Source organism: Nanorana parkeri, unplaced genomic scaffold, assembly GCF_000935625.1.
Source record: "Nanorana parkeri isolate BGI_ZX_2015 unplaced genomic scaffold, ASM93562v1 scaffold1323, whole genome shotgun sequence".
NCBI lineage: Eukaryota > Metazoa > Chordata > Amphibia > Anura > Dicroglossidae > Nanorana > Nanorana parkeri.
The window spans coordinates 260,340-276,875 of NW_017307591.1; the positions used below are offsets into that span (position 1 = coordinate 260,340).

Genomic DNA, 16,536 nt, shown 5'->3' on the forward strand with positions numbered 1-16,536 from the left:
AGTAGCTAAGGGTTAACCTCTAGTGAACAAAACGGATGCATACATCGGATATGTAGGCAGTTTTATCTGTAGGTAGAAAGCATGTAGCATATATATGGATAGCTCAAATAATCTCCAATATCAGACTTATTGCACCACTATGTAGCGTTATCAGCAGGTAGCAAGCATGTAGGAAATATATGCATAGCTCAAATAAACTCTAATATCAGACTTAATGCACCCCTATGCAGTTTTAGAGAAAGTCTCAGTCCTACGTCTCTTAGCAGGTATAGTTAACTGAAGGAGAGGGAATCCGGATCAGCTGGGGATGCTTAGTGGGTGTGCGTGTGAGACAGCAACACATAAGCAGCATGCAAGCAAGCACTAATACATGTAGCAGGTTAGGCAAGATTTACAATGACTTCCAGAATACTTGCGGTTGTGTGCTCTGAATAGTTCTGGGCTCACAGCGGGGTAGCAGTATCGATTCGTCAGCTATTGCCTCTGGGCAGCGATCTGCTTTCAGTATCCAAGGACAGCCTGTGGGTTCTCTGTTCGTCACCCGACTCTCCACAACGAGAGAACGCCGAGTGACGAACCAGCTGACCCTTTACCCTGGTAGCCGCGCCCCGTGGGAGGAGCCGCCGTGACGTCACGCACGAGACGACCCTTCGCTGGAGCGCGGGGACACGCCGGGTAAGTCTGTGACAATTAGTGAAATAAATTAACTTTGCACGATATTCTAATTATTCGAGTTTCACCTGTGTATGTGTATATATATATATATATTAATAATTAGTATTTGTAATAAGCCTACTATATTATCTGTATGACTGAACAAAAGAAATGGTAACAGCAGATTGGCTGTTCGGAGGGAAATAGGCCTATTGCTCTGTCAAACACTTTATACATTGTCCAACATCCTAGTTTAGAGTGGTCAGGGTTACAAATAAAACTTTATTTTTTCCAGGTCACTGGAGACACAATTTACAATCTGCTAAGACTGACAGAAGTGGACATTGGTGAAGACGAAAGGCCAGTTAATCCACACAAGATAAAGACCGGTGAGGTACGTGTGCTTGTAGACAAAATGCACATTAAGTTTGTTCTTGTGTATAAATATGAAGATGTTGCTGACCATCGCAGAGAGACAGTGAAGTGAAGACATGGTCAAGGAGTTGCCCTTTTTCTTCTAGCATTTTGAAATCAACATGTTTTTGTAATGCCCTTCATATTCTCATGTTATATTTTAATATGTGTGGTCTCCGTACATTAGACTTCATTCATTTTTGCTTTTATATTTGCCCAGTGTAATTATTATAGAATGACAGTATGGCATTTTTGTTTCCATTAAAGTTTTGGTTGCAAATTTTTTAATCAGTATTATTGAGGGGACTATGATATTGTAGGCGGGGTCTGTTATGATCCCTCTGTATGGAACACAGCAAAGGCTAAAACTGTCACTCAACGTGAGTTGTGCAGAGACATAATAAGGTAAACCAGAGCTGGACAAATCCCAAAAGCCAGGTAGCCAGTGCTCCTTAAAAGTTACAGCTGTCACCCAACGTTTACAGTTTCCTGTGGTTTTTGACAATGGATCTGGCTCCTGAAAACAATTCCTGCTGGCACCTGGATGGGATTGGCTGGCTTCTAAATCCCATATGAATTTGTCCACCCCCTCAAAAACACAAGTAAAGCTTGGGAGTAAATTTGCAATTGATATTAGTAGTATTACTATTGAGATTTATCACTATTAGTTTTTTGTTTTTTTAGATGCCCTGGTTTTTGTTCAGCTCTTTTCCAAAGCAGTACAGTGGATAGTGTAACAATTAAACATAATGGACGAATTTCAATACCAAATACAATTTAATATAGACTTTTAGAGCTGAAGGCCCTAGTCACTATTGCTTACAATCTAAAGTGTAACGGGAAAGAATCAAGAGGAAAATTGAACTTGTAGGGTGCCATATAGACAAAACCTGAGTGTTATTCATAGTATGTTGGCTGAAAGCTCTAGTGGATGTTGTGTACCCAGGTCAAGATACTGTAGAAGCTATGCACCAAGGTCATAGGCTTGTCTGAAGTAGTGAGTTTTGAAAGACAATATAAAGGCCTGTAAAATAAGTCTCAGTGAAAATGGAAGAAACAATGACAGCAACAGCTGTATCTTTTGGTGGGTTAGTGTAGCCATTAAACTGGCTGAACACAACTAGATTTGTTCATGTCAAGAGAAGAGAATGAGAGAAAATCAGTAGATTCCCCCATCCTTGCTACATAGCGTGAATGGAGGTCTCTCCACTGCTGGCTATCATATTCAAGCTACTCTTGTAGCACCCGCATGAGATGAATACTTGAACAGTGTCTGCATGTGATAGGATGCAGTCCCTGTTCAGCCGGGAATTCTACACCTGATGTTTTTGAGACCCATGGTGACAGAGTGATCTAGAAGCTTGGCTTCTTCAACCGGAATCAGAGGAAATTTGAACCATGAAAGACTTTACTCATTCTAAATCCTGAAATTGTATTTGATTTATAAAGTGCAGACAGGACGCAGAATTTTGCAATTAAACTGTGACCTAAAAGCATGTTTACAGGTGCAGTTGGGCATTTGGATTTACTGTTTCGAAGTACAATTCTCTTTATCTGAAGTATTATTACAGTGCAAAATAGTCAAATAAAAAAGAAACGGCAGGTTCATCCATACTTTTACTGGCATTTCTTGTCCTGACTGAAGTTCTCATTTAACATTTGTTACAACACAACATAACATAAGAAATCTTTGTTTTTTTTTGTAGGTCTTATTTAATCCATTTGATGACATTGTACCACGAGTAACAAAGAAGCTGAAAAAAGAGAAACAGGAGGAGGAGTCAAAGCAGGCAAAGGTGAAAGGCACCAAGTAAGTGCCCTACTCGCCACATGACACTGACAAGGTTATATGTATGCCAGTCAATAATATTAATGAAGAGTTGGGCTTCAAGCTGAACTTCAGGCATATATAAAAGACAGATATTATCGCAGCTCCAAAGTCATTACAACATTATTGAGGGCCTATTCACACTGTAGCATTGCACCAATGCAAGCTTAGCACATGCTATTGCATAATGTACCTAGTGGGCGTGCATTTCCATTCATTTCAGCAACACCCTAACGCACATCCCAATGGCCGTGTGTTGCAGCAGAAAACGTGGTACTGCAATACTGTGTGTTGCGATTATTATTAAGTAGTGCATACCCTACTGTTCTCACCACAGTGCATCATAAGAGTATTGCAGTACCACGTGTTGCAATGCACAGCCGCCAGGAGGTGCATTGGGATGCCATTAAAAATCAACAGCAATGAAACGCAGCTAGCAAATAATACTGCAGTCTAGGTACATTGAGCAGCAGCATGAACTAAACAAACAGTAATGCGTGAATAGCAGAAACGCTGCAGTGTGAATGGACCCTATTTTTTTTTGTGCAGTCAGAATGGGAAAAGAAAGGCATCACAAGGAGCAATTCAGGTCTGCTGTGCATCTGCTAACAAGGAATTAACGAGGAGAGGGCAGAGTGACAGAGATGAGCTCATCAGTGTGCTGTCCTGTCTTAGACTGTGGGAGGGACAAGACCTCTAAGTGTTGCTTATCTGCTAAAGTGTAAAATCAGTTATCCTGCCTTGCCAGACCGATCTGTGCTGTGTGGCAGAGCTGTGTAAATTTCAGGACTGGAAAAGTAGCAAAACAGATCTCATGTGTATTTCTTCTGCTGTTTGCCTGCAGTTCGTCTTTGAAAATGGTGCTTCATCATGCTGTAGAGATCAGCTGTTCTGTGGGCTAAGAAATGATAACTTTCTTTCAGCAGAAAGGACTGCAGCAATGTTGTACAACAGACTCTTTAACAGCGACATCAGGAGAGATCAGCAGCTGTTAGGAACATACAATGACTATGATATTCATGTCCTTGTGTACAGGATCTTATTGTACTATTGTCTTAAATTAGAGAGAACTTTTTGTGGTTAGGAAGTTGCCATGCTGTGGGAGCTCATTGGGTGAGGAGTTGATGCACAGAACAACCATATCATTGCTGATTACCCAGAAGTCTCTGTTAATTTTAGAGACCCTTGTTTGCAGCACATTTATGCCTGCATAAGTAGCAGAACATAATCAGCTCTTCATTCGTTTTTAAGCATAATATCCCACATTTTCCCCCACAGGCAGCTAACAATTGCATTTCTGTTTTATGAGTGACTCTAGTTTTGTGTAGCGTCATTTAGTCCAGTCACAGCAAGACACCATCTCCTATTAAATGCATGGAATTTGCTTTTACAGGAAGAGAATTTAATTACTCAAGAAGTGAACAGCATATAATTAAAGAAACACAAATGAAAAATGTGGTGTTTACAACAGGCACAGCTCAGGATTATTATAATAGATCTGTAGTTCTTAGAGGCTGCCTTTATGTCAGCTGGGGATGTTGTAATCTGTTTTATGGGTGCAATTTCATGCAGTCCGCCAGAAAATACTATTTTGTGAGTACTTAGCAAACTGGTTTGTTTCTTCAAATTCATTGTAAGTTGTCTCCAAGCTATTATTGTGTAAACAAATGTCCATTACGATCTACTCTGGCACTTTTATTAGTTGTAAAGTAGATGCGCTTAACACATGCATATATTCAGATTAAGGGACATGGGAATTAAAATACATGCTTTCAGGTGCATTTGGAGCTAATTTCTTAACGCACCTGGAAACATGTAATGCTTTGCTAAGGCTCAATGCACACCTAGACGTTCAGCAGGGTTTAGGTACATTCAGTCTAGCTGCTTTTACACAGTCCAGAATGTTCTGAGTCGCAGAACCGCTTAGCCTGGTTTTGCATGTGTAAATGCAGCTAAACCCAGGGGCATCTGAATGCAGAGAGAAGTGATCTGGAAGGAGAAGATGGGATAACTTCTGTTTAATGCAAAAAGCCCGCATGCATGATGATCGTTACATAGTTACATAGTATTTGGGGTTGAATAAAGACATACGTCCATCAATTCCAACCCATATAGGTCCACGCATCATCTCATTCTTAGGGATACTGCTATCCCTGGATATTATGGTCCCTCAAGAAATTGTCCAAAAGTTTCTTAAACAAATCTACCCTCTTGGCTGAAATCACTGCCGATGGCAGCGACTTTCAGACCTTAACCGCTCTTACTGTAAAGAACCCTCTTCGCCCATTGTGCTGGAATCTTTTCTGCACCAACTTTAGATGGTGGCCTCTAGTCTTTGTAACAGTTTGTTGCCAATGTTGCTGTCACCATTGAACATCTTGTACATGAGAATCATATCCCCCCTTTATCTCCTTAATTCCAGCGTAAACATGTTTAAGGTCAGAAGCCTTGTCTCATCGCTCTGGTCCTCCATCCCCCTAATTAGTTTGGTTGCCATCCGCTGGACTCTCTCCAGTTCAAGGACATCCCTTCTCAGTACCGGCGACCAAAACTGGACCGCGTACTCCAGATGTGGCCGAACCAACGATCTATAAAGAGGCACAATTATAGACTTGTCCCTGCAATACACCCATTCTTAATACAGGACAAGACCCTGCTAGCTTTGTTTACAGCAGCTTGGCACTGCAAGCTACCATTCAGTTTGTGTTCTACAATGACCCCCAAATCTTTTTCTATTTCTGACTATTTCTATTCTGCTAGCAAGCAGTAGATATAGGCAAGAAGTTTAAAAAAAAACAAAAAACGCTTGAACTGGTTTTAAACTTACCTCGTTATCGCTGCTCGCTCCCGCGCCGAGAATCAGGAAGTGATTGTACTGCCGCAAAGGATCTTGGGGCGGGCGCATGCGCAGTTCGGATTCTCGGCCGGGAGACGAGCAGAGATGCAAGGTAAGTCTATGGACGCGTGCACCCGCCTGCAGACACCGCTGGATCGGAGAGACAGAGCAGTCAGCGCTGGATCGGAGTGAAGTCGCACCGCTGGAGGGACACATGAAAACATGAGGAAAGAAGAGGAAGATCAGAATAAGAGACATCATTTGAGGTAAGTGCTAACATTTACATGGGGGGGAGGGAAAACATTTTTTGGCTTTAATGTCACTTTTAAGTATTCGCAAAATGTAAATCTAAAATTATACATAGTGAAACTGCAAGATTTTTTTTTTTACTGTATGTCCAGGTCTTTTGTCTTATTATCAGTTCTTCCCTTATGTTACCCTGGAACACATTCTCACTTCAGAGCTTACAAAACAATAAGAAAGGCCATGCTTGCATTTACATAATTAAATCTGATAAGCTATGGATCTGTAATACAAAAGAAGGCCCTTTACTTCAAGGGTCTGCAAAATTAGACTACAGATAGACATCGATAGGTGAAGTTGAGAATTCATGGTTTGCAGGATCATGCACCTAAAGTATATGTCCACTTTTGCAGACAAATTTGAAAAAACCCTCCATATGTTGTTGTGTGAGTCCTATTCATGTTGCATATCTAAAGATAGTTTACAAAAAAACTCTGCTCTTAGATTTCTCTGTGTAGCTGGCCTTTGGAGCGCCTCTGTATAATTTCAAAGTGACAGGAAACGCTGTCCCCATATAAAAACGAGGGAACCCTGAGCTTCTTCTTATTAACCTACAATGCTTCTAGATATTTAACCCTTTGTTAGGCCAGACGGTGTTCAAATCTAGTTTATAACTGATAACGGCATCTCCCAGCGCACTAACAGGTTAATTATGTTAAACATTCCCCCCCTTACATTACAAAGAAAAATTCTGTTTAGAGAAAAGCTTTTCTTTCAGAATACAGCAAGTAATATGTATGAACATGATTTTTTCTTTTCTTTTTTTTTAAATCATGCTATATGAATGGGAACATGTAACAAATGTAAAATAGGTGATATCCCAATTTGGCTGCAAAAGGGGAAATACACTTTAAGATGAGGTGCTCACACAACACTGGGCTCATAACACCCAGAGGATTGTACACAGTGGAGTGGCCTTTTTGTTTACAGCCATTGCCAGTATGAAAAGCAGACAATCTGGGCAGATAGAATGCGTCTCTCTCTTTTTTTTTTTTTTATATATGTATTTTGTGCTAAATATTCAGTCTGATTTGACTGTACCTTTTCTGACAAATACACCTTCACTTTATGTGTGCCCCTAAAGATCATTCTCTTGGTAGTATCATGTATTTGTTATGTATGATGCCCTAGGTATTGCTCCCGTATGTACTTTGTCACATGACATCAAGAAGTTTCTGCTAAGGCATTTCAATTCACGAAGACTACGATTTATACAGGTTCAGTTTAAAACATAGTGTTGGGATTTTATTTTCTATTTTTTTGGTTCTTATAAGCAGGTTTGTTCATTCCCTGTTTCTTTTTGTTTGCAGAAATTTTAGTTTGCTCTCTTTTGGAGAAGAAGCTGAGGAGGAAGAGGAGGAGGTGAATAGAGTCCGTGAGGTAATCTTTAGTACTTACTTTTTTGAGGAGTCACTAATTTACTGCACAAGGCGGAAGTAAAATGCAGGGGTGAGACTGTTCTTGGTAGAATAAAACCACAGCATAAAAATACAACAAGTACTATGTTCCAAGAATGTACTAAACCATTTGCTTCTCCTGCCAACAATTGTTTCCCTGTTACTGAACATAACATTGAAAATGAAGAACTATTAAAAAAAATACAGAAGTTGCTGCAAAAAAGTGCTGTATTTTTTGGTAACATTACAGTTCAGTTTATGTGTCCATGTGGCTGGAAACTGAAAATCCTGGTAATGCACTAATATACCGTATTTTTCGCTCCATAAGACGCACTTTTTCCCCCCCAAAAGGAGGGGGAAAAAGTGCCTGCGTCTTATGGAGCGAATCCCGACGCCCGAGACATGCAGTTTCGGGCGCCGGGCGAGTAGTAGGAGCCACTGCTCGTTTAATACGAGTAATCTAACGAGATCACTCGTATTAAAGCCGAGCAGCGGCGGCGGCGATCGAGTTCAGCAGCAGGAGCCACTGCTCGTTTAATACGAGTGATCTAATGAGATCACTTGTATTAAAACCGAGCAGCGGCGACGATCGAGATAACCATAGAGCAGACGAAGAATAGACGTTCTTTGCCTGCTCTGTGTCACCACTGAGACCGTGGCGCTGTAATCACAGCGCCACCTGTCTCAGCGGTCACTAACTGCAGCTTCTGTCATAGAAGCTGTCACAGAAGCTACAGTCTCGAGTGCTCCATAAGGTGTGCCGGACCTCCCTGCGTCCTATGGTCCGGTGCGTCTTATGGACCGCAAAATACGGTAGGTAAGGGTCACAAACAAACATGATTTTTCAGCTATCCTGAATATTCCTATTATGTTTTTTTTTTTTTACTTCATGCTAGTGGTTATGACAATGCTCATCTATATTACATATTCTTAACTTTAGTAAAAGGAATAAATAACCTTGGGTCACCAAGTTCACATAAACCATTGCTTCAGAAAAGGGGTCATCTCTTTCCTGTAGGGAATAAAATAGTTATTTTATTTATTCGTGGTATTTATCTAGCGCCGACAATTTACACAGTGTACATTCACATCAGTCCCTGCCCTCAAGGTCCCTATCTCACATGCATATACACTATATTACCAAAAGTATTGGGACGCCTGCCTTTACACGCACGTGAACTTTAATGACATCCCAGTCTTAGTCCGTAGGGTTCAATATTGAGTTGGCCCACCCTTTGCCACTATAAAAGCTTCAACTCTTCTAGGAAGGCGTCTACAAGGTTTAGGATCAGCAGGGATGGCCAAACTCCGGCCCTCCAGCTGTGGTGAAACTACAAATCCCATGAAGCATCTCTCTCCGGGAGTCATGTCTGTGGCTGTGAGAATCTTGCAACGCCTCATGGGATTCATAGTTCCACCACAGCTGGAGGGCCGCAGTTTGGCCATCCTTGGTCTATGGGAATGTTTGACCATTCTACCAGGAGCGCATTTGTGAGGTCAGGTACTGATGTTGGACGAGAAGGCCTGGCTCGCAGTCTCCACTCTAATTCATCCCAAAGGTGTTCTATCGGGTTGAGGTCAGGACTCTGTGCAGGCCAGTCAAGTTCCTCCACCCCAAACTCGCTCATCCATGTCTTTATGGACCTTGCTTTGTGCGCTGTCATGTTGGAACAGGAAGGGACCATGCCCAAACTGTTCCCACAAAGTTGGGAGCATGAAATTGTCCAAAATGTCTTGGTATGCTGATGCCCTAAGAGTTCCCCTGAAAAACCACCCCACACCATAATTCCCCTCCACCCCTCCCCCTGTATTGTGCCACTTGGCACAATACAGTCAGGCAAGTACCGTTCTCCTGGCACGTCAGATTGCCAGACAGAGAAGCATGATTTGTCACTCCAGAGAACATGTCTCCACTTCTCTAGAGTCCAGTGACGGCGTGCTTTACAGCACTGCATCCGACGCTTTGCATTGCACTTGGTGATGTAAGGCTTGGATGCAGCTGGTCAGCCATGGAAACCCATTCCATGAAGCTCTCTACACACTGTTGTGCCAATCTGAAGGCCACACAAAGTTTGGAGGTCTGTAGCTATTGACTCTGCAGACAGTTGGCGCATTGTGCACTTCAGCATGCGCTGACCCCGCTCTGTTGCTGTTGTTCCCAGTTGCTTCCACTTTGTTATAATGCCACTAACAGTTAACCGCTGAATATTTAGTAGCAAGGAATTTCACATGATTTGGAGGGGTTTCACAATACTTTTGGTAATATAGTGTATATGAGGGCCAATTTGACAGGAGCCAATTAACCTACCAGCATGTCTTTGGAATGTGGGAGGAAACTGGAGCACCCTGAGGAAACCCAAGCAAGGACAGGGAGAACATGGAAATAGTGACCTGGCTGGGATTTGAACCAGGGACCTAGTGCTAGAAGGCAGAAGCGCTAACCACTATGCCACTGTGCTGCCAGTTCGAAAAGCAGCAGCCAATTGTACTCTTTAATTGAGCCCTATAATCTACACAGACAATGTAAGGTGAGCTAACACACATCTACATTTTCTTTTGCAGACCATGAAGGGAAAGAGTAAAAGTAGCCATGATCTTTTAAAGGATGACCCACGGCTAAGTTCTGTTCCAGCAATTGAAAGGTAAGAATAGAATATATATTTCCAGTTGAAACTTGGTGCAGATGTTCAAAAAGATAAGTGCAAGTTAAAGCCCTGCTATAGGAAAGTGTTATATAGTGTCAAGTGCCCCTTTACCCCATTCAAATTTGTCTTTACTTGTTCTGTAATATTGAAGACGTTTCACCACCATATGGTCCCAGGTTGAGAACAGTTGGTCTAGAATGTTGCTTGTTCAGTGTAATGTTTCTACTCATGTTTCCTGTTAGTTGTTGTACACAGTTGTCCTTTTTGACATGATTTTTCTGTTTGTTTAACACTTTTTCCAGTTTGAATGTATCTTAGAATAGGTGTTTAGTTGAATAACAGTGGCCCTGTGACTAAAAGTAACAAAAAAAGAAAGCAGAAATATCCACTGCACAGGCACAACATAGCTGGGAGTGGTGCATGGAATGCCGGAGTCCAGGACACTGTACTGTGGAAATGCAGCAAACAAGACTACAAATGTCCAATCTGATATAGGGAAAACTTCTATGGTTTCATATTCCCTTGAACCTGACTTAGTGTTTGGTAAATAAGCCACTAACAGGGTTATTCACAAAGGGGCGAAGAGTTTGGAGAAGGTAGGAGAAGTGAACAATCTAGGACAACATAGCTGATTTGGAATAATTCTCCAATTCAGCTCACTTTCCAGTTTAGCTATGCTGTCGTAGATTGTTCACTTCTCCTGCCTCCTCCAAACTTTTCACCCTTTTGTGAATAACCCTGTAAGTATTTCTTAATCAAAAGCTGCACTTTAGGCAAAATTTTTCCATTTGTCCAAAGGTGCCCATAGACCTTACGATTATCGGCCGATTTTCGTATGCGATCGACTTTTCGGCCGATAATCGTATGTGTGCATTGCAGTGTCCGACAGACAGTACTGTACAATCGTACGACTTTTGACGGCCAAGCATGTTTGAAAACTTTGCTAGATCGTACGATTTTCGCAAGGTTGCTGGCGTTTCCGTCCATCAAAAGTCGTACGATCTACACTGCGCTAACGAAAATACGGCAAATCAATTACCGCATTTCGTCCAGGTGCTTTTCGTTAATTACGGCTAAATTAATCTTGCGATCATCGTGGGCAGGATGGGGCTGCCATACGAAAATCGTACGACTATTCGATCATCGGACGAAAAGTTTTGTCCGATAATCGTAAGGTGTATGGGCACCTTAATACTGTAAATCCACAACAGTAATGAAAAGAAGCACCTGTAGGGGACTGCACCCAGAGTGCTGCTATATACAAATGCTGACTTAATGGAAACATTTTCTTGGCCTTGGGGGTCTAAAATCGCTTGAGTAGAGCTCAGAAGCTATATGCAAGCACTAAGGTTGTCAGGTTTTGATTCCAGTTGCATATTTATAGTATTCACTGGTTTGAAAAGTTTCCTTTTTTTTTTTCAGCTTGATGGCTATAATATTTTGTATCTGTCTTCAAAAATGGAAAGTAGTTTAATAAATAAATAAAAATATGTTTTACAGCTCAAATGCTTCCACAAAGTCCAACAGTGAAAGTGATGAGGTAAGAGTAAAGCATTTGGTTGTCCTAGTTATACTTAAAGCCATAGCTTCATTAATTGATCTTACAGTAGTATCTTTTTTTCTCCTTTTTTTAATTGCATTCTTTGCTATCTTCATTACTTTACAGCATGTATTAAGTGCTCGCCTAAATGCACATTTTTGACAGTCTGCGGTTTTAACATCTGTTTGGATAATATCCGATTAGAACTGTTATTGATGCAGCTTATTTAATTTTCTGTTACTTTTTTTAACCAGCATGTTCAGCTTCAGTCTAACACTTTATACATCTACAATTGCTGCAGGCCCGATGATGTCATACATTGCAATGACCCTTGGTCAGTTTCCTATATGAGATCACAAACTGTTAACAAGTTTATTTGACAGATCTGCATAGTTTTGTAGGATTTTTGTTTTTTCAGTTGTGTAAGTGCAGCACCTTACTCAGTTATCCTATCTTCCATTTTGTTGGCGTTTGGCATTTTGGTTGATATCATGCTTTACGAATTGGTAGCCTTGACATGGTAATAAGAAAATGAATATTCTAGAGATGGAGAGTGGGCTAGCAAAGCATCTCTTCATTAAATAGCACATATGGGGTATACGGCTTCTGTGGTATTGAATGCAGGTAAGACACTGTCTGAATCTAAATAACCAACAAATGTATATAACTCAGGTACTGTATGTAATTTTTACATGAAAATATTGCAATTACTCCAATTTGGTTCTACAGTCATTTCTTTGCAGCTTAACTGGGAATGTACTTTCTTTCTTCCTGCCTTGCTTCGTATACAGCAAGGTTGAGTCCCCGGTCCCCTCGTTTTCTCTTTCTTTTATGGCCTGGGTTATCTTACTAAATTACATCATCATATAATCTACTTTTCTCATTCTTTCCTATTACCTTAACTCTTTTTCTTTTATTGCTTATAATGACCCGGTACACAGCTAAAATCCATAAAGTCCCTCCTCTTAATGTCACTATAGCCTAACCTTTAAATTAATTTTCTTGTTTTGTATAGCTTTCTCATGATCCTTTGCACAGAAAGGGCAAAGGTCCTGTTTCTGCTGGCAGTGTGACTGCTTTCTAAAGCAAATGAACTGTAAGACATTGCACACTTTTTGTTTTGATGAACCTGTAATGTAGTTAAAGACCCAACTAAACGTTTCAGTTTAAATGAGATAAAGCTCTTCTCAAACTGTCTGCAAGGGATCATGAGGAAGATATACAAAACTCGAATTAAGAAACATTGATTTACATTTTAGGCAAAACTTTATTGTGCCATTATTGGATTTTATCTGAGTACTGGGTCATTATAGGTAAAAAGAGAACATTGAAGGAGAAGAGATAAGGTAATACGAAAGGATCAGAAAGTTTTATTGTATAAACATGAAAGAAAGGGGAAAGGAGGGGACCAAGGACTGAGGCTTGCTGTATACTGATAGAGACCCCTGCTTTAATACAAAGAGCAAAAGTCCTTCTCTGCAGCATGCTGGCAGGGGACAGGCTTTTCTACTCTGGCTGTGCCTTTTGGATTTGACTGCAACTCCTTGTCTGCCATTGAGCATTCAGCACAGAAGAGCATTGATTTGGCACTGTGGAGTACAGTGGAGTAGAGGCCTCTGTTTCTGAAAGAGCCTGTGCATTAATTTAGCTACAGTCAGGATAAAGGCTTTCTGGATATATACAGTATACAGGTGAAACTCGAATAATTAGAATATCGTGCAAAGTTCATTTATTTCACTAATGCAACTTAAAAGGTGAAACTAATATATGAGATAGACTCATTACATGCAAAGCAAGATAGTTCAAGCTGTGATTTGTCATAATTGTGATGATTATGGCTTACAGCTCATGAAAACCCCAAGAACCCCAAATCCAGAACCTCAAAAAAGTAGAATATTACATGCAATCAATAAAACAAGGATTGTACATAGACCAATATCGGACCTCTGAAAAGTACAAGCATGCATATGTACTCAGTACTTGGTTTGGGCCCCTTTTGCAGCACTTACTGCAATTACTTTTGCATGATATTCTAATTCGAGTTTCACCTGTGTATATATATATCACATGCAGTATTTTCTCAGGTTTTCATTGTATTGTAGGAGGGCACGAGTGATGAAGAGGAAGTGGATAGTGATGAGAAGCATCAGATGAGAAATCGCGTTTCCAACAAATTGAAAAAAGACTCCAGTAAAAACGAAAACCCATCAGTGAAAGCCGCTGAGGATCAGCCAGAGAAGAGTAGTCGCAGGTAAGCAAATCAAATCATACTCCGTCATGTCATCAAGAGTAAATAACATTGAACAAAAAATCCTTTGCTGATGGCTGGAGTTTTAGTTGTCATTAGTTTCAAGGTCTTAGAATGCGACCATGAATTATGGGACATAAGAAGAGCCGACGGAAACCTGATTCACAACAGGGGCTACCATGACAGACTTTTTCTTCTGAAGATGCTTGTTTCCTGGCTATCACCTGATCCAATGGCTCTGGTAATTTCCAGAATAAGTATACTGATTAGTTTTGATTTCACTGTCTGACTGCTTTTTCTGGGTCAGTGTTTCTAGCTACAGCTTGCACTACTTTTATGAATTGCAGACAGAAGTCCAGTAGGATTACTGTGGCATGCTGTTGCTTTTTGGCTTGGAATGGATGTGTTGGATGTTTGTCTTTGACGTGCAATATGAAGAAGATGAACGATTTGGCTATCTTTTAGAACCAAACATTTTCTGGATAGATATCCACTAAATATCTAGCATGGACTTTTTTTAAAGGTTTAGAGCTTTCTTTACCTGTGAATTTGTATGAATAATATTGCTACTTAACCCCTTGCCCCTGGCAGGAGACAGTCCTTTAAGTGGGCTGGTAGGAGGGGCTCTTGTACATTCGTTCACTGGGATTGGCTGCACATTGATGATGTCATTGGAAGCCCATCCTACTGGCACCTGATTATCCGCATTTGACACTGAGCTGTCAGTGACATCTCAATCACAGTCCTGGGAGAACTGATTGAGGCACCTTCGAAAAACTCACTGACACATATATGCCACAGCTGGACATTAAGGCCCATTCGTCGTGCTGCCGTATGTATGCTTACGCTGTTGTAAAGTGGTTAATTACTGTTTGACCATCTGTTTTCTCAATTATTATTTGTTTTGCTTATACTGCTATTTATATTTAAAAAAGGACAGTTTGAAGGTAGAAAACTTTGTTTTTGGAGTAGTTGCATCATCTTGGTGCATTTGATAAATGGGCACCCATCCTGTTATAGTCTCCACCTATTCAAGTGTATGTGTGGGCAAAAATACATGCACATTTCCCCATGTTTTATACCTGGAAAAACATACAAAGTACAGAAACATACCTGTTAATCCTGCCACAAATTAATTGTGCTCCTTCCTAACATCTCTGCCTTTGCTGCACTGAAATTCTAAGCAGTGTTAGCCCCAGCTAAGTTCTCCCCTGCTGGACTACAGAACAACAAGCTGATGACCGGTCTTCCACATCTCCTCACCTCCAGCACTCCTCCTTATTTACATTCTCGGCACTCACTCCTCTCTCACGCAATCTGCTTACCATTTTTTTCTGCTGAACGATAACTGCTTCGAATCAGATGATGCCAATGCTGGCACAATATATGCATACATTGATTTTTGTTCCCAGCAAAATAATGCCGCTGCCTTGACTCCCAATAGTCTACCCACACACACTGCAGGGCATCCCGCTAATCCCTTCTCCTGGATGCTGCCCTGCAAACCTGGTGATAATGTCACAGGGAGTAATAAAAAGCTGTTTCTTGCTACAGAGACAAGGAAAAAATGTATGCTGGGACTTGCTCAATAGGGGAGAGAAGCTCAAGGGGAAATTTAGGTCATGCCTGGAGAGCAGCGTGGCAAAAAAAAATGGGACGCTTCCTCGGAGCGTAATAAATGCTGCACTTGTGACTTTTCGTTTTGGTTGTTATTACCAGAAATGATTTTTTGTGGCTGAAAGTCTTTTTCTATGGTGTCAGATGGTAGACAATTGTTTGCTAATGCATTTAACTGTAGTTGCTTTTAATGCTGGTCTGTAATCGTCCTGTTATACAACATTTTATAAGAGGTCTTTCTACAAACCTTACTACATAAAATTGTTGAATAAAGCGGAAATTCTGGCTTACCTTCAAGCCTATCTCCAAGCAAACTTAAAAAGTACCCTTGCAGTGTGGCTACCCCATGCACTGCAAGGGTTAACTGCTTGTTTTTGTCTAGGGACTGGAGTAGAGCAGATTTACTTACCTGAACCCCCGTCTGAACCAATGAAAGATACTGTTGCTTTGTCAAGCTTCCTCCATATATTATTTTGCTGTTGTCATTCTCACATGAACCTGTAGATGGCAGAAAAGACCACTAGAAACAATATTTTTTGTGTAAAAATCTATAGTGTCCTGCCTAATTGTTTGGGATTATATATACATATGTTTTATATAACACATCATAACAAGAATTCAGTTTCATACATACCATAATATACAACAGTATAGTTTGACCCACAAGTTAAAGCATTTTATCATTAACCCTTTCATGCTAAGCATCATCAGTATGCATTGGTTAATTTTACTATAACTCTATGGCTAATATGCCTACCTAAATAATTTTTGAAGAACATATGTGTTTATTTGGTACAATGTTTAATGTAAAAAAACCTGCTTTGTTTTTTATTGTAAATGTTAAAATGAATAAAATCTATGTAATAGGGCTGCAGCTAACAATTATTTTCATAATCGATTCGTTGCCCAATTTATCTTTTCAACGAATTGATTGGTTGTATAAAAAACACTCTCTCTCACTCTCTCCTTTTCTCTCTCCCTCTCTCCCCCTCTCTCTCCTCCCCTCTCTCTCCCCCCCTCTCTCTCCTCCCCTCTCTCTCCTCCCCTCTCTCTC

At 40.7% G+C, this 16,536-nt stretch overlaps 1 protein-coding gene across 1 annotated transcript in view; it reads left to right on the forward strand.

Annotated features, from left to right (window-relative positions):
- Positions 1-16,536, forward strand: part of CWC27 (CWC27 spliceosome associated protein homolog) — a 157,823-nt gene that overhangs the window by 14,928 nt on the left and 126,359 nt on the right. The window contains exons 5-10 of the mRNA XM_018569332.1: positions 950-1,048; positions 2,775-2,878; positions 7,346-7,415; positions 9,995-10,074; positions 11,578-11,617; positions 13,720-13,868. Coding sequence (XP_018424834.1) covers positions 950-1,048; positions 2,775-2,878; positions 7,346-7,415; positions 9,995-10,074; positions 11,578-11,617; positions 13,720-13,868 — 542 coding nt within the window. The remainder of the gene's footprint in view (positions 1-949; positions 1,049-2,774; positions 2,879-7,345; positions 7,416-9,994; positions 10,075-11,577; positions 11,618-13,719; positions 13,869-16,536) is intronic.